The sequence below is a fragment of the Sminthopsis crassicaudata genome, chromosome 4 (assembly GCF_048593235.1).
Source record: "Sminthopsis crassicaudata isolate SCR6 chromosome 4, ASM4859323v1, whole genome shotgun sequence".
In the NCBI taxonomy this organism is placed as follows: Eukaryota; Metazoa; Chordata; class Mammalia; order Dasyuromorphia; family Dasyuridae; genus Sminthopsis; species Sminthopsis crassicaudata.
In genome coordinates, this window is record NC_133620.1 from 62,406,797 (window position 1) to 62,426,076 (window position 19,280).

General features: G+C 38.3%; 1 protein-coding gene across 8 annotated transcripts in view; it reads left to right on the forward strand.

Annotated features, from left to right (window-relative positions):
• The window catches only part of RABGAP1L (RAB GTPase activating protein 1 like), a 665,899-nt gene that overhangs the window by 465,308 nt on the left and 181,311 nt on the right, over positions 1-19,280 (forward strand). For all 8 annotated transcript variants that reach the window (XM_074308401.1, XM_074308399.1, XM_074308403.1 and 5 more), the window contains one exon: positions 709-750. In XM_074308401.1, the coding sequence (XP_074164502.1) occupies positions 709-750 (42 nt within the window). The remainder of the gene's footprint in view (positions 1-708; positions 751-19,280) is intronic.

The window sequence follows — 19,280 nt, forward strand, 5'->3', positions numbered from 1 at the left end:
AGAGAGGAATAATTTGGACATATGCAATGGAGATACTTTCCTTATAATTGGTCAATATTTGATAGCTATCTACTATATGCCACGTACTCTGCCAGCTGCTGGGCACAAGAAAAAATTTAAATTCCTTACCCTTAAGAAAATGTACCCTTTATTGAGGAGAAAACATATACAAAGTAAATATAAGGTCATTTGGGCGCTTACGTTATTACTTGGAGATGAAGTGCAATCAGCAACAATCTCTTCCTTAGCTTTTTGTTAACTAAAGAATCCAGTTAAGTGTACTTATTAAATCTTCTTTGGCAGATAGAAATTTTCATTTCATAAATTAGAGTTTAATGGTTAGATTACATAGTAAAAGCTTGATATTTCCTTTCAGTTTTTATACTTTCCCCCAAATCATTGTCTCATCCTGGGCAAGTCTTTTATTGTGTAGCAGGCTGCTAGAAACAACCCAAGAATTTAATAAAACATGGCATCCTAATCTAATATAAAAGCACAATTTATTCAAATATGTGCTATATGTACATCATAATTATTATTATCATTAATATCCTTAGGAAAAGTTAGTGGATTTGTGCATGTGGGAATTTTAACTATGAATTTTGTTTAGTGCTACTTGGAATTTTAGCAAAAATGCAGGAAAGTGAATAAAAATAATAAGTATAACAATTGTCTTTAGCCCTTCATTTCTTTTCTTTTCTTTTTTAGGGTCTCAACATAATCTTCCATGTAGCTTTGGCACTCTTAAAGGTGAGTCTCTCTTTGAACTTTAAAACTGTATAGACTTTTTGCCTACCCATAAGACTAGAATTGTTGAAGTTGGGAAAGGAACCCCTAAAGGTTAGAATGTCAGACTGGTGTCACAAGGTGTCTCAAAAGAATTTGCAGGCTTAAATCCATTTCTTAGTCAAGGGGTAAAGGTTATTGTAATGCCAATTGGAAGCAGTCTAAATTCCAAGAGAATTTAGCAAAAAAATCAAAACAAAACAAAAGAGAAGCAAGGAGACACATTTATCTAGTACTTCATGTTATAGGTATGCTAATTTTATGGCCCAGAGGTAGAACTAAGGAGTGGTCTCTGGAGTTTTGTTCACACTGCCAGCAGACTATCTTTCTGACAGTCATCAATGATCTGAGCAGTGGTCTATTTATTATTGTCTCAGGAGTTTGATTTGTGGACTACCCTGAGGCCCCAAGGCTTTAGAAATCTCAGGTTGGGTGTGAGAGGCTCCAGGGCCAGACTACAAAGCCAGGCGACATAGAATTACTGACTTAATGTTAGAACAGAAACTCCCTAAGGTCAGGAAACCTTAAAATTATTGCTCTCTCCCCTAGAAGCTATATTACGTCATTTCCCCTCTCAAGCAGTTGCATTCCAGATTCATTTGGGACAAAGGGATGGAGATCTCATTTTGTGGAGCTGCTTCATGCTGATAAGGGGCATAGAGCTGCCCCTAGTGGGGTCCAGACTGGGGAGGGGCACACGACTTGAAGATCACAGCAGTGACATCTAGGGAATGTTGAGTGTTTGAATCAGTCAGCCTATGGCATTCAGGTTGAACAAGTAGTTGGAAATTCATAGCTTGGAGCCCAGAGGAGACAAATCTTACAAGTAGGTTAAAAACGCAGGAGCCAAATATGAGCAAAAAAAGAAAAATTAAAAATGGAGTTAGTATAGGAGTTAGAAGAGACAATAGCCAGGATGCTCATCCAGAGGAAGGCTGGGGGAGGGGGATCTTGCATCCAGCCAGCCTTCTTTAGGATTCTCTTAGTACTGATGAGAGAAAGGAAAGGGCGCAAAGATAATCCCATGAGGCACAGTGTCCCCCCGAAAACCTAGATTGATAAAAAAAAAAAAAAGGTTTATTGTAGAAATTTGGAAGTAAAGTTCAGTTAGAAAGACACCAGGGCCGAAGGTGGCCACTGGGCGGGCAGGAACCCCTACGTGGTCGGAAGGATACCAGGTGTTGGGGGGAAGGGCTCCTGTAAAGAGAGAGCTCCGGCTCGGCTCTTTTTATACCTAAAAGATTGTGGGCGGTTCCAAGTTCTTGGTGGGCTTTTCAGATAAGGAAGGGGCGTAGTGGGGGGGCTGAGAAAACCCAAGCCAGCTCAGATCCAGTGGGGGCTGGGTCTGGATATTCAGCCATGGGGGTTGGGAAATCAGAAAGGAATCTTAAAGGGGCCTCAACCCCCATCAGTATGAAGCTTTAAACTTCCTTGAGTTGCTGATGTACATGCATCAAGGATGCAGACCCCTCCACTGGAAGCAAAAAGATAATCCAAGGCCGGCCTGTTATCTAAAGCCATGTTAGCAAGAGTGCTGAGATCCTTGAATCTCTCGGAGAGAATGTGCAGTTTCATTGGCCAGCTGGTTGATTGTGGCAGTCAGGTTGGAGAGGATATTCTCATGTTCTAAGTGTCCTACCCTGGGAACTAGCATTGCTGCGAGCTTCCTTCACAAGGGATTGGAGAGCTTTTCTTCCCAAGTGGGTGGCTTGGTGAGGGCCATAAAGGAGTTCCCACTGGCTTGCCTCTGGGATTAGAAGCTGGCCTGAGGATGTTTGAAAGCACCCAGAAGGAGAAAGGGTGTGTCCCCTTTCTTCCACAGTGAGGTACAAGAAGGGGTATAAGAGTCAGGAAGCGGGGAATTAAAGGTGCCATGGTCAGGGACAAGTGGGCAACTGAATTTGCAAGCCTGTTCCCTTTGGTCTGAAATGAATCTCCTTCTGGTGTCCTTTGCAAAACATAACAGAAACCTCTCTTGTTTGAGGACATCTTGTGTTAGCTGTAGAATTTCCCTTGCATATTTAATAGGAGAATTTTTTGCTGTCAAAAGTCTCCTTTCTTTCCATATAGCCCCATGAGTGCGCACAATATGAAAAGCATAGTTGGAGTCTGTATAGATGCTCACTCTCATTCCTTTTCCCAGATCCAAAACTCTAGTAAGTGCAATGGGTTTAGCTTTCTGGGCAAAAGTTCCAGGAGGGCAGTGGCTTAGCCTCCTGGTGCTATTGAGGATCACCACAGAATAAGCTGCCTACTCTTCCCCATTTTCAAGAAAACTGGACCCATTGGTAAACCATTCACCAGCCCATCTGCGCTATCAAGAGGAATGTTCCTCATGTCAGGTCGACTGGAACAGACAGAATTTAAAGCTTCTTCACAATTATGAATGATGTCTCCCGATTGAGTGTTGTCAGGGTTAAGGGTATGACACGCCAGGAGAGTCAGGTCGGCAGTATCTAGCAGGAGAGCCCCTTACTAGGAAGCTACTGATGCCCTTTGGCTTCCACAATGCTCTGAACCCGGTACGGGGTTAGAACCTCCAATGGCTGACCTACGGTGAGTTTTGAGGCTTCTTCCATTAGAAGGGCCATGGCAGCCACTGTTCTAAGGCAGGAGGGCCACCTTAGGGACACCGAGTCCAGTTTCTTTTGAGAAGTAGGAGATGGGTCTGGGATCAGCTCCAAGAGCCTGAGTTAAGACCCCCAGAACCTGATTCCTCCTTTCATCTATAGACAGAGTGAAAGGCTTTTCTAAATTAGGTAGAGCCAGGCCAGGAGCAGAAGTCAGTTTGGCTTTCAGGGTCTTAAATGCTTTGGTCTGATCAGGCCCACAGTCAAGGGGAAGTGTGTCAGGACCATGAATAGAATCAGAGAGGGGCTTGGCAGTAATCCTAAAATTAGGTATCCAAATCCTGCAGAAACCAGCCATGCCCAGGAAAGTGCGTAGCTGTTTCTTTGAGGCAGGTTCAGGGAGAGATCAGATTGTCTGTTTTCTCTCCTCTGTGAGAGAATAGAAGGTGGGAGTTAATTCATGGCCCAAATATTTGACAGACTGGCAGACAACGTGAGCTTTGGATTAAAAAAATCCTACAGCCCCTAGAGGCCTTAAAATTAAAGAGTTTTTTGGCAGCCGCTAAGGAAGCCTCTCAGATTGAGCTACAGATCAAAATATCATCCACATACAGGATAAGACTGCTATTAAGCAGCTTCATATCTCTTAAATCTTTAGCCAATGCCTATCCAGATATGTGGGGCTATCCTGGAAGCCCTGGGACAAAATTGTCCAAGTTCATTGGTGGGGGATGTTCCCCTGGTTTTGCCCATTCACAGGCAAAAGAAATTGTGAGTCTTTATGCAATGGTATGCAAAAGAAAGCATCTTTAAGGTCTGGAGAAGAGAATCATTGTGTCCTCTGGGATAGTTGTATTGGGCTTGTGGCTTCTAATGACCATTTGTTCTCATTATAGAAATTTGCTATAAGAGGAAAAAGAGGGACATAATTATAATAGTGTCAAAAACAGGTCCTTCAGGATGAAGCCTGAGAGCATATACGTGACAAGATAAAGCATCCTTAGATGTTTGGCAACTAATCATATAGTAATAATTCCATCTTACAAGTAGACTCGGGAATAATCAGGTGGGGAACAAAGAAATGGGTAACTGAATCAGAAGGATCATTCCTCAAGCAGAGGCTAAGGTTGTCCTCCCAGCTCCTGCCCAGATGAGATATCCACCTGTGACAGTTCAGGAAGGCATTCCTTTGAGTAACTTATGGCATATCTCTCATAAGGTGGGTTACTGACTTAATGATCAGGCAATCAAATTCAGAACTCAAAAGAATGTCAGTTACAGTCCCAAGAGATTTTATTTTTAATAGCAAATTCTACCAATCACAGTTTAGGGTTAGATACATTATTTTAAAAATTTACCGGAACTTACACACATAGGAGATTTTGTTTAACATGTTTTATATGTTTAAACTTATCTTGGTACAAAGGATCAATCATTATACAGGTTTATAAATTTTTGGTAAATTATACATCCTAAACAGGCTCATTTCTCAGAACTGATGACTTTGATTACCCTGATGGTGTCAAGAAAACTGTCAAGTTTACAAATTTAGGGGAATTGACAGAGACCCCAGAGAAGGACTGAGTTTTCTGTTTCCCACCCCAACTGTTCTTAATGTTTTCGTGGGCTGTGCTGTTTGGTACCTGCCCCCACTTTTGAACAGGAAAAAGTGTGCATACCTCATACTTGGAGGTGAACTGATAGGTTTAGCATGATGATAACAACTCCAAGTAGCTTAGTTAACAATTTTAGAATTTTCCTAAGTAATAGCCAAATAGTCTTAGCTGTAATTTCTGTTTTCTTAAGTAAGTTCCTGTTTTGCTTTGGGAGAAAACAAGATAATTCTTAAAATTGAGATAGAACTGATTTTAATTTGACTTAACTTTAGTTAATGAGATTCCCTAGATTCTGATTAAATGTTCTAGACAAACTTAATTGCAATTTTCCAATTGTTATTTTCCAATTCACACAAATCATTTCTGTTTTGTGAGCCAGGAAAGGGGTTAGTCAGTTTTTAACTGACAGGGCTTTCAGAAGTCTGACTCTAGATAACTAGAATTTTTAAAGTAGTGGCAAATTTTTTTTCCTTAAGTTCCCAAACTCTTCTGTTAACACTATCAGTACAAATAGATTACAATTTACATATCCCATTAGGGGCTTTAAATAGAGCTCCTTTAAAATTGTTTTCACTATCATATCTCAGACAATTTTCCAAATTACTTTACACACACATAGAAATCATTTATCTGTTGCTCGCATCTCAAAAAACCCCCATAAAATTATCAAATATGAAGCAATTATATCCAATAAAGCAGTTAGTAGTCATATAGCATGATTTATGCTAAGCACTTTTACAATCATGTGATTTTCACAATAACAACTGTTATTTCTCTTTACAAATCAGAAAACTGGGCAGAGGTAAAGCAATTTGCTATAAATTATATAGCTAATATATATCCACAACTGAAACAGAGAATGGTGATCTTACCAAATGCAGAGGCTGACTGGCTTTCTCACCTCACACTGCCATGCTGGGTGGTGCCAGGTGCACCCAAATTCTTCTGGACAGAACTGCTGAAAGCTGGGGTGACTGGTGCCAGGATATCCCTCTGGTGGTAGTTTCAGGTGCCAGAGCCCAGGGAATGCTGGCCATGGAGCTGTAGCTCTACTCCAACCCCATTCCCTAAGCTGGGTTGGGGAGGTGTTTGGGCAAGGGTGTGTGGGTCCCTGTGGCTGCTTTCCCTATTTCTACAAGTGAGTCAGAATTTGAGTTTCGCTACAGTTCTGAGATGAGAAGAGTTAGCAAATAGAGGGACTTGGGCTATATTGATCTTGTTAGTAATCCTCACAACTGAGAGGGTTCCTTAATACCTTCTGCGTGCTTTCCTAAAAGAGCAGAAGGGGACTCAGACAAAATAAGAGACAAAAAAGGGTTAGAAAAAGTTGCTATTTACCTTGTTTGTTTTTCCTTTTTCTTTTCTTCCAGAATGGGGTACATTCCTGGGATTATCCCTAATGTTTCAGGAATTTTTCTTGGAATCTTAAAATGACTAATTGCCAAATTTCTTAATCACTTCTCTTAAATTTTTGAGAATCTACTAAGATGTTAATCTAATTTCAGTTAGCTCACTTTTTGGTATAGGTCCCATCTTGGTCAAAGCTGGAGTCTACAGAGAAAAATTAGGTTTTAAAAGATATTTCTCTAGCATTCTAACTGTAGCGTAGAGGTTTTTTCCTTGCTGGTTGCATTTTAAATCTTTCCAGGTAACAAAATCTAGCTCACAGAACAAACATGAAACAGACATTCTGCACAGAGACACAGACACAGACAAAATGATATGAAAAAGGACTGACCCATCCTCGCCAAAAAGCCTTAAAATTTGGACAAAAGCTATCCTACAGCATTTTGTCTTCTCTGGTGTCCCGGAGGAAGTGAAAGGGTGGGAAAGGTTCCCTAGGAACTTTGTTGAACATTGCAAGGATTTCCCAGTCTGGGTGTCCCAAGTTAAGGAAAACATGCTGAGCATGAAACTCACAGTGACCCAGACAAGCCTTCTCCTAGTGCCTTGGGGCGTCCCAGCTTTAGGATTGTGGGAGAAAAAATGGAGGGGCACACCTTGACAGGGAGGGAATCAAGCCAGGGGAGGCCAGACTTTCCCTGTACCAGGCCATCAAATGTTGAGGTTGGGAAAGGAGCTCCCACATGGTGGGGTCACAGATTGGTGTCACGAGGTGTCTCAAAAGAGTTTGCAAGCTTCAACCCATCTCCAAGTCAAGGGGTGAAGTTTCTTGTAATTGTAACTCTAATTGGAGGCGATCTAAATTCCAAGAGAATTTAGCAAAGAAACAGAAGCAAGGAGACCCATTTTATCTAGTTCTTCATGTTACAGGTACGTTAATTTTATGGCCCAGAGATAGGACCGAGGAGTGGTCTCTGAAATTTGTTCTCACAGACTACAGACTGCCCCACAGTCAGCAATGAACTGAGGGGAGTGGTCTACTCCCTGTTGTCTCAGGAGCTTGATTTGTGGGATTATCCTGAGGCCAGGAGACTTTAGAATTGAGTGTGGGAGGCTTCAGGGCCAGACTCCAAAGCCAGAGAACTTAGAATTAATGACATCTTGTTAAAACAGAAGCCCCTTAAGGTCACAGGACCTCAAAATTATTGCCGTCTCCCCTAGAAGCTACATGATATCAGATTGACTATCAATGTTATTTCATACAAGGTATAAAAAAAAAGAGAATCCATTTAAAATCTCAGGATTGCTATTGTCATTTGTCTTTTAGGATTATTGCCTTATTTGTGAATCAGTTGGGGTTGGGGATAAAAAGTTGGGGAGTGATGTGTGAAATCCTAATGCATTAGAAGAATAATGTTTCTTTGAATAGTGGTTGGACCATGTGAGAAAATGATAAAATCAACGTTGCTTCAAAACAATGACAATAGTTCTTAAGCTTTTTCTTGCCAAAATCAAAATCAAGTCACTCTAGATGACATGAATGTATAATTCAATTATAGAGATGCTTCTATAGTGTCTCAGAGAGCAAGAGTTCAATTTGAAGTTGTGTTACCTACTTGTTGGAATAATTAGGAAACATATTAGAATTCAATTATTATTTCTTCTTGTAAATTTATGCTAATAAATCCATATAGTATTAATGTTCTTACTTGAACAACACATTTGCTAGAGGTTTAAAGAAAAGAGCCTAAAGCAGTTTTTGCCCTTCATCATTCTATTACTTAAGTGGTAGCTTAGTGTCACAATTTTTAGAGCTGTAGCCTTTGAATCAAGAAGACTTCAGTTTAGATTCCATTTTACATATGTATCAACTTTATGGCTTTAAGAAAGTTATTTTATTTCCCGTTTTCCTCATCTGAAAAACGGAGATAATAATAGCACCTGCTCACAGGGTTGTAGGGAGAACCAAATGAGACAATGGATATAAAGCACTTTACAAACCTTAAAGTGTTATGTTTTTGTAGATCATTATCATTGAAAGAATTTTATTAAAAGAAAAAATGCTGATGTGCTCCCATGTCTCAGTTTTCTCTTTAGCCTCATGTATACAAAAAATATTGCACCTGATATCCTGGGAGGTCCCTCTCCAAAGCACCACTGGCACACTTGAAATAAAATGATAATTTAATAATATCATTTTCATTTACATTCTCTCTTCTGAAAACCAATTTGTAAAATATTCTGTAGACATTGAACAGAAGGGCTTTCATGGATTCTCCTTATATAAGCAATTTCCATTCTGTTCCTCAGAACCATAGTGTTTCTAAGTGATATGAATGGGGATTGGGGGTAAGAGTGGAAGTATAAAATATGATGTCAGTGGTATTTTCTCATCTAAAATACTTCATCCTATTTCAGAGATCTGGGATTTTGTTGCAGAGGGATACTTCTTCTACCAACTGAGGTTATTACAACTTTACATCGTGTTAGATGATCTTTGACTGGTCACCTGAGACCAACCTGGTGACCTTACCTAGACTAGTCTTTGGATAAAAAACATAATATTCTTGGTGGATATTCAAAGTTTCACTATAGCCCAACAAGATCTGCCAATTCTTGGGTTCTGTTGATATATTCTGTAAGAACCCAAGGCTCCATGCCATAGTAGAGATGTCAAAGAAGGACTTGGGTGGAAGGTTCCTCTAAAATATTAAATACAAAATCACATTTGTGATTACACAAAGCAATTTTCTGATATGGAAATATTTCTAATTTCTTCTTTTCTTCTAAGTATTCTAAGCCTTCTTCCTATTGGGGAGGTGAGGGTGGAGAAGGAAGGTGGAATATGACTTACATACCTATTTTAAGAAGCTTAGAGGTGAATTGAAGTAATAAAAAGTAAGAAAATAGGGAATAAAATGACTAAAACATTATCTCTTTCCTGTTATTAGGGTAGTATAGATCTTAAGAATCCTGGAGTTTATAATAATTGGCAATGTATGGCACTCTATAGTATATATTACATAAATTATCTCATTTGAAATAACAAAGACCCTGTGAAGTAGGGGATGTAGGTATTATTGTTGCCATCTCACAGATGAAAGAATTCATACTCTTTGCGCATTTAAGTATCTTCTTCATGATCTGTCTTTACAGTAAGGGTCAGTGCTAGGATTTCAGTCTCTGCTGTGCTGCCTCTCACAGAAGTTCTGCTGAATGCAGAGCCTTACAGTGGATCGAGAGTTATGGTCTCATGTGATCCTTAGATTGGCTGCGAGCTTGTGAATACAGGATTAAAATTTACAGGAGAGCAAGATCCCATGGCTCCATGGAGAAAGATGCACAAGTATGGGGAGGAAAGTCCATGTGCAGAATGCCTTGTGGGCTGTGCATAGAACATGGCCTGTGTGGATATAGATCATATCCTGCCAATGACTTAGCCACTCTCTAGGACTGTGCTTAAACTCTGACTCTCATCAGGCTAATTGAGAACTGTTAAAGCCTTTAGCTTAAAAAGGCCAAGGCCTTTCATTGCTGCCAAGGCCATCTTCACTTGTCTTGATCTGTATCTTGCCAAATATATCTATATCTCCAGAGGAGAAAGTGAGACTGGTAATTTTGCACAGCCCATCTTCACTTAAATCCAATCCACTTGCCTGCCATAGCATCATCTCCCTGATGTCATGGTCCTCCTCGAGCATGAAGAACAAACATTAATATCATATCCTTAAGAAATTATCCAAAGAGAACTTTACTGTAGCTGTGAACAGGATTCGAAGTATGTCTCCCAAATAGCCTCAAAATTATAAATAATTGGATTTCATAGAAGGTTTGAACTGAAATAATAGGGTCATTAATTTAGAGCTGGAAAGGACAGGAGAGATCATTTGGTTTAGCCCCTTCATTTTACAGATGAGAAAGCAGAGGCCTATAAGAGTGAGATTATATATTCAAGATCACACAGAAGTGAAACATCTGGGATTTTTCTTAAATGTCAGAATTGTGGAAGTAAAAGGGACCTACGTGGGTCACATCTTCATATGTAGGTACAGTGGTGTTCTGTTCTATTTTTGTATTTGGGGAGAAGACATTCCTTGCTTTAGAGAAAAAAGGAAGTGGGAATATTGTTTTCTAATAAGAAATGTTAACTTAGAAGAGTTTAAAGGTGTCTACTTTTTGAAAAGTGCTTGAATGCCATATTGGGCGTTGAATCTGTCAAGTGAGGAAGAGGCTGTGGAAAAGTGAGTAAGGATGATTCAGCAAAGTAGGTGGTATAAACAGAATCTTTTAAGATATATTAAGTGCCCCCTGGGTGGATCAAACGTGTGTGTGTGTGTGTGTGTGTGTGTGTGTGTGTGTGTGTGTGTGTGTGTGTGCATACCTTGACTATTGAATTTTCCTTTTAAAGTAAAAATTTAAAACCAGCAGAACTTAGCAACTTTTTATTTGTTAGATCATTAAATACTACAGCCTAATTAATTTCTTAGGGTCACATATTCACTATGTATCCCATGATCAGTACTTTAGGGAGCAGGATGGCATTTTCCATTCCAAATCTTAGAATTGCCTCAAATCACTGCAGTGCTGAGAAGAGCCAAGTCCATCACAATTGATCATCACATTATTTTCTTGTTACTATGTATATTCTTTTGGTTCTACTTGCTTAACTCATCATTAGTTCATACAAATCCAGGCTTTTCTGCAGTCCATCTGCTCAATATTTCTTTTAGAAAAATAATATTCCATAATTTACTCAGCCATTCCCCAATTGATGGACATTTCCACAATTTCCAATTCCTTGCCACTACAAAAAAAGGGCTGCTACAAACATTTTTGCACATGTGGGTCTTTTTCCCTCTTATATCCCTCTTTGGGATACATATGCAGTGGTGACACTTCTGGATCAAAGGGTATGCACAGTTTTATAGTTTTTTGGACATAGTTCCAGATTCCTCATCAGAATGATTGTCTCATTTTATAATTCCACCAGTAATGCATTGGTGTCTCAATTTTCCCACTTCTCCTGCATTTGTCATTATTTTTTCTTGTCATCTTACCCAATCTGAGAGGTATAAAGTGATACCTCAGATTTGTCTTAATTTGAAGTTCTCTAATCAATAGAGTTTGGAGCATTTTTTTTTATATGACCATAGATGACTTTAATTTCTTTATATGAAAACTGTCTGTTCATATTCTTTGACCATTTATCACATGGGGAATGACTTGTAGTCTTATAAATTTGAGTCAATTTTCTATATATTTTAGAAATGAGAAAAACTGGCTGTAAAAATTGTTTCCCAGCTTTTTGCTTCCCTTCTAATCTTAGCTATATTGGTTTTTGCAAAAACTTTTTAATTTAATCAAAATTATCCATATCCAAAAATACCTATTATTTCATAATGTTCTTTATTTTTTCTTTGGCCATAAGTTTCTCTCTTTTCTACAAATCTGACAGGTAGACTATATCTTGCTCTACTAATTTACTTATAGTATCTCCATTTATTTCTACATCATGAACCCGTTTTGACCTTATCTTGGTGTAGGGTGTAAGATATTGGTCAATGCCTAGTTTCTGCCATATTGTTTTCCAGTTTTCTCAGCAAATTTTGTCGAATAGTAAGTTCTTAGCCCAGAAGCTGGAGACTTTGGGTTTATCTAACACTAGATTACTGTAGTCTTTGATGGTTGTGTTTTGTAAACCTGACCTGTTCCACTGATCCATTACTCTATTTCTTAGCCTGTACTTAATGACCAGATAATTTTGATGGTCACCAGAGAGTCATCTATTTAAAAAAAAACAAAACTTTTTCACTCTTCTCCCCAGCTCTACTTCTGACTCTTTGGACCTTACTATTATGCCCCAGCAGTTTCAGAACCTAAAAGAACCTTCTCCCCCTCATTTGAGGAGTTCCTCCTTGAAACCTGCATCCAACTGGGTTCATTCCCCCCATCCCTTCCTCCAACAGTTCACTCTTCTGTTCCCTTTTGTGTGTTACCTTCCTGCTCCCCATTCAAATGTAAGCTTCTTAAAGGCAGGAATTATTTTTCTTTTTGCTTCCATTTGTAATCCAAACACTTAGTGTAGTTACTGGCACCTAGTAAGCACTTAAATGTTCTTTCCATTCACTGGATACCTATGTAACCCCTCTTCATATGCTATAAAAGAACGGTGACTTTATTAGTATGAGCACTCCTTCCACCAATACAGGCCGTAATACTTCCATGCCTTAATGTGTTAATGTATTATTATCATATAACTCATTGTGTCCCCTTTTCTATTTCTCCTTACCCCCCAGTCTATCACCTGCTGGTCAACACTCTAGGTAATGAACTTGCTGACTAGGCTGGTCCTTATACTACAGACACATAGATACTCACTGAGCCAGTATTCAAAACTTTTCCAGGTGGGTAAGATGACCAGAGTTTGTGCTTTGCTGACACAGCCTTTAAGAACCTAAGGTCACCTCCATTCCAAATGAGGCATTGAAATAGGGCTTCAGTTTTTTTTTTAATGTTATATAATATGCTTGCCCAGGTTTTTATTTTTTTTCCATTTAAATTCCACCCTCTCAGCATTTACTGGTTAGTTGCTGGCTTCTCAGATGAGTCCGATATGAACAGAGATGTTCTGATCATCTCTGCTGCCCTTTCAGAAAGAAGCAGCTTCCCCTGAACAATTAATTTGGGGTGGTGTTGCTTCCACTTTTAGTCCAAGTTTAACATGTTTGAGCTTGAATATCCCTTTCCTAAGCCAAGCTTTGCCCCTGGTGTGTCACTGGAAATGTCTGTCCATTATCCTCTTAACCCCCACAGAAATCTCTGTTTACTTTCAGTATTGACAGAACTATTCCTGTCACTTTATTTTCCCTAGACTTATTAGAGTTGAGTCCCTTAATCACATTTTTATATTCCTTTTATCTCTTCTTCACGCTCTTTCATCATTTATTTAAATATCTCTCTCTCTCTCACTCTCTCTCTCTCTCTCACTCTCTCTCTCTGTCTCTCCTCTCTCTCTGTCTCTCCTCTCTGTCTCTGTCTCTCTCTCTGTCTCTCTCTCTGTCTCTCTCTCTCTCTCTCTCTGTCTCTCTCTCTCTCTGTCTCTCTCCTTTTTCTCTCTCTGTCTCTGTCTCTGTCTCTCTGTCTCTGTCTCTGTCTCTCTCTCTCTCTCTCTCTGTCTCTCTGTCTCTGTCTCTGTCTCTCTCTCTGTGTCTCTCTCTGTCTCTCTCTCTCTCTCTGTCTCTCTCTCTCTGTCTCTCTCTGTCTCTGTCTCTCTCTCTGTCTCTCTCTCTGTCTCTCTCTCTTGTCTCTCTCTCTCTGTCTCTCTCTCTCTTGTCTCTCTCTCTCTCTCTGTCTCTCTCTCTCTCTTGTCTCTCTCTCTCTCTCTCTCTCTCTGTCTCTCTCTCTCCTTTTTCTCTCTCTCTCTGTCTCTCTCTCTTTCTCTCTGCCTCTGTCTCTGTCTCTCTGTCTCTCTGTCTCTGTCTCTCTCTCTCTCTCTCTCTCTGTCTCTCTCTCTCTCTTGTCTCTCTCTCTCTCTGTCTCTCTCTCTCCTTTTTCTCTCTCTCTGTCTCTCTCTCTCTCTCTCTGTCTCTCTCTCTCTCTCTGTCTCTGTGTCTGTCTCTCTCTGTGTCTGTCTCTCTCTGTCTCTCTCTCTCTCTGTCTCTCTCTCTGTCTCTTGTCTCTCTCTCTCTCTCTGTCTCTCTCTCTCTGTCTCTCTCTTGTCTCTCTCTCTCTCTCTTGTCTCTCTCTCTGTCTCTCTCTCTCTTGTCTCTCTCTCTCTCTCTGTCTCTCTCTCTCCTTTTTCTCTCTCTCTCTGTCTCTCTCTCTCTTGTCTCTCTCTCTGTCTCTCTGTCTCTCTGTCTCTGTCTTTCTCTCTCTGTCTCTGTCTCTCTCTCTCTCTCTCTCTGTCTCTCTCTCTCTGTCTCTCTCTCTCTTGTCTCTCTCTCTCTTGTCTCTCTCTCTCTCTCTGTCTCTCTGTCTCTCTCTTGTCTCTCTCTCTCTCTCTCTGTCTCTCTCTCTCCTTTTTCTCTCTCTCTCTGTCTCTCTCTCTGTCTCTCTCTCTTGTCTCTCTCTCTCTCTCTGTCTCTCTGTCTCTGTCTCTCTGTCTCTCTGTCTCTGTCTTTCTCTCTCTGTCTCTGTCTCTGTCTCTCTCTCTCTCTCTCTCTCTCTCTCTCTCTCTCTCTCTCTCTCTCTCTCTCTCTCTCTCTCTCTCTGTCTCTCTCTCTGTCTGTCTCTCTCTCTCTCGATTCATTTGTTTATTCTTTTCATGTACATGCCTCCAGTGTTCCCACCCATGTGAACTTCCACATTCTGCCCTCCCCCACTCCCACTCTCCTGGCAAAAAAACGCTAAAGAAAGAAAGTCACGTTAATAAAAAGAGAAAGTTATGCACCATCCTTCTTAGTGAACTATATTCTGAATCTCTAGAGAAGAGGAATTTTGTCAGGTTTCTTATAACATTTTAAAATTGGTCAGTAAGTGTGAAATTAGTAGTTACTGTTCAGCTAATGGAAGGACAGGGGAAGGAGAAGTGAAAGGGTGGACTGTAGGAATGGGCACTGTAGGGAAAACAAAGTCATCAAAAACCAAAACTGAAAAACTGTCCCTCCTCCAGCTTTTTGGATTTTCAGCTATTTCAGCTGAGTCCAACTCTTCATGCTGCCCTTGGGCTTTTTTTTCCCCCCAAAGATACTGGAGGGGTTTTCCATTTCTTTCTCCAGCCCATTTGCAGGTGAGGAAATTGAACAAAGATTAAGTGACTTGCTCAGGGTCACATAGCGAGTAAGTGTCTGAAGCCAGATTTCAACTCAAAAAGATGAGTCTTCTTGACTCTAGGACCAACTCTTTATGGGCTGCACCACCTATCTACTTTTATCTCTTCCCTGGTTGATACATTTTACTATGTATGCTCTTCTCCCTTTGTCTCTGCCTTTTTCATTTGAAGCAGTTGCTGAGTAGTAAAACTGATTATTATTAGTAGACTTTTTACAAATGATTAAAGAGGGGGAGTGAGAGTGTGCGTGTTCATATATTCATAAATGCTCATACCTACTGTGTTAAAATAGTAATCATTCCCATTTAGAATATAAGGATTAAGCGAACTTCAGTTCTATTTCTGTAGCACAAACCTTAATCATATTTTTTTGGGAGGGAAGGCAGGAATAATAATAATAATAATCATAATAGTAATAAGCATTTATTTATGTAATATAATATTTTAAGGTTTTCAGGGAACTTTGAAAATATTGTTTCATTTTATCACTAGAACTCTGAGAGGTCAGTACTATCATTCTTTCTTTCTTTTTTAATCTATGAAAAAAACTTTGGCATGACGCTCTCTTGTCAGGTCTTCCTCTAGCTGTGTATAGAAGAAAGTGTTTGTTTTGTTCAGAGCAATAAATAACTCTTTTGGTAGCATGGTCACGTTCTCAAAAGGAATGTTATATTTTCATAAAATAGCTTCAGATTTCTTCTTCTTTTGATATAAGGACAACACATAAAAGGAACAGAGTCTATTTTCTTGAGAGCTTGATCACCATAGAAATAGTTTGGACTTTTTCTTCTTCATGCTCTCCAGTGAGGACATTTGAGTAATGCAATGACTGCAAAATGACTTTTGATACCCAGAGAAACACCAGAAAAATCATTGCTTGGGGTTTCGTTTGTTTTTGTTTTTTAATTTAAGCCTTCTACTTCTAATTTGTGTACCTAACAGCTTCATTTTCTGTTAGTAATTAAGCACAATGATCTCAGCACTTCTAATTTGGATTATTTTTATTTACATTTCTGTAATAAAAATCAGAGTTCTAAAGAACTTTTAAACAAGCCAACAGCTAGCTTTATAGAATGTTTCAGTCTTCCAGAGCTTTTTTACAAAATTTTATAGAATAAGCTATATCATTCCTATGAAGGACTATCTGTTGATCAGTTGGTGGCAGTATTATCCAGCTTGTGGCTCTAAAAGCCAAAGTTTCTAAGTCTTGACACGGAATTAAGAAAGCTCAGCATTTCTTCTCTTGAATCCAATTTTTCCTTAATTGGCTAATTATTCAATCTTTATTTTATTTTATGTCCTATTTTCAACTCCCTGCTTAGTTATGCTAATGTTTTCCTCAGATCTGTTTTTAGTACCAAACTCTGAAAAATTAGAAAAATCTTAGAGGTCTTTTCTAGATTGTCAGATTTCAGAAATAATTTGTGTGTTTCTACAGAATTTTCTCTGAAGATTATATACCAATTTAATGCTTGTCTGGTATTGCACTTATTAAGTACTTTATAGAAGCCTTACTTTTATTTCTCTGGGTATTCTTTTTTTTATTATTATTATAGCTTTTTATATGCAAAGCATATGTATAGGTAAACCTTCTGTTTGCAAAACCTTCTGTTCCAACTTTTCCCCTCCTTCCCTCCATCCCTTCCCCTAAATGGCAGGTAGTCCCATACATGTTAAATATGTTAAAGTATATGTTAACTACTATATATATATATATATATATATATATATATATATATATATATGTATGTATGTATGTATGTATGTATGTATGTATGTATGTATATACAGTTATCTTGTTGCACAAGAAAGATCAGATTTAGAAAGAAAGTTAAAAAAAAACTTGAGAAGGAAAACAAAAATGCAAGCAAACAATAACAGAGAGAGTGGAAACGCTATGTTGTGGTCCATACTCATTTCTCTCTGGGTATTCTTTAGGGTGAAAAAATGTGTTCTGATGGCCACCCTTCTGATGATGGATAAGCTTTCTCAACATCTGTGGTCATTGGTTGAGCATCCACACTCATTCTTATACCTACACCTTTTTAGTTCTGTAAAATATCTAAAACCCTATTTCCATGGGTGTATATTGCCTTTGAGAGTCTGATACAACCCAGCAAGGCATCAGGAATTGAACAAAGAAGATTGTATATGATACAGAGTACCTGAAAAGTCTTAGTGTTATTTTAAGCTACTTGAATAATTCTAATTTAAAATAAGACTGACTTTTAGGACATTCTGCAAAGTATTTTTTACTTTTTCAAATACATTTTTCTCTGTTATTTCACTTAAGAAATTTGGAAGATTCAGGAATGATAAACTCGTCATTGTCTTTCACATTCTAAGTCATCAGCCAGTTGATTCTGACCTTAAAAATCATGGATTAATGTTATAAAACTTTGTTAATTAAACACCCACTGATTCAGAATTTATGATAGATGTAATTTGGAAACAAATGATACGAAGTAATTCATCATAGTATTCTAATGTAGAATTAAAGACTTTTTTCAAGATTTGGCTCAACTCATACCTTCTGTAAGGGCCCTTTCCAAGTTCCATCTTCCCTCTGTCTCCACTGCTAGTTTCATACCTCTCAGGCTACTTTCCATTTATTCTATTTAGATCTAATATGGACTTTTTCTGATATGATCTTCCCCATTAGAATAAATTCACTGAGGATAAGGGACCATGTTTTAATCTTTTTTTTTTTTTTAATCCCAAATTTAGCATGATTCCTTCTATATAGTAAATGCTTAATAGATATTTATGATTGACTGACAACATATAATTGAGTTCAAAGGTAGATTCAAATTTAGGACTTTCTGACTCTAAGTCTAGTGCTCTATCCACCTTATTCTGTAGCTGCTAATAGATTAGAAGTTCAGAAGAGCTATGTTCAGGCTTTCCCTTTGGCAAATAAAATTTCTGTAAGCTTGAGCCAATCACAACCTAGGTGCCTTAGATAACTCTTTAATCAACTATTAAGTTCCTGCAATGTATCAGATACTAAATTAAGTTAGATTGGTTATATATCTGTATCATTGGAAGGAGTTTCCACATTGGGATTTCTCTTCATAAATAAACTCACATATTTGGACTTCTTAAAAACAAAACAAAAAAAATCTATTGAAATGATTGCTAAGCAATGAAATAATGTAATGGGATAATATTGAATTATTGAACTGAAATAATTGAATGGGGGCATAAAAATGTGATGTTTAAGTTAGTTGAGAGAAAGTAGACAAATATTTTAAGCACTTTAAAACCTCTTTTACAAATTGCTTATAATATGACCAACACATTTTTCTCTTGTTCCTGAATCGTTGAGGTTTTATAGCAAAGTCATGTTACATAAGAGTCTGTGTACTATAATTATCCATATCAGAAGTTCACACACATACTAAGACTCCCCTCACAAATCTCAGAACTGTCTTCTAATTCTGAGAGTTGTCTTCTAATTCTGAGAGTTGTCTCCTAATACTGGCTCTATGGAGTCAGCATCTGTTCACGTATTTGTTCAAATGTGTACTGAAGCTTTATTTTGGATGGAAAGAAAGTTTCTCCTCCTAATTATTGAGAACTCCATAGGCTGAATTATTGATCTGTCTACCTTCAAATAAAATATCTGAGAGAGGTAGAGAAGCAAAATATCCGGTAATCATTGCCACTTTTATGAATCATTCCTTCAAGTTCATGATTAATAATGACAACATCCTAGTAAAAAAAATAAATAAATAAAAATTTATGAAGCTTAAACAGCCCCTGTCTAGAATATTGCCATTTCCAAATAAAGAATCAGAGTGCTTCTATAACTTAAGGATCTGATTATGCTTAAATCTTATTTTGTGCTTTGTTTAATTTTATTCTGCTCTGGCTGACCACTCTACATCAGCCACAGATCTGTGGAAGAAGCATAATCCAGAGAATTTATTGGGAAATATCCCTCGAGAATCCAGACTTCTAATCCATTTTTTTCTATACTTCTTATTAGGGTGCCTCACAGGGCAAGAAAGACTTAATACACCAATCATGGGGTTGGTGACCCATGATGAAAATAGTTGCACAGCACCATGATACTTAACTAGATATGGGAACCTCAATGCAAGCCTTTAAAAAGACAGTGTTTGACTGTATAAATATGTATACATATATTGCATTTAACATATACTTTAACATATTTGACATGTCCTGGAC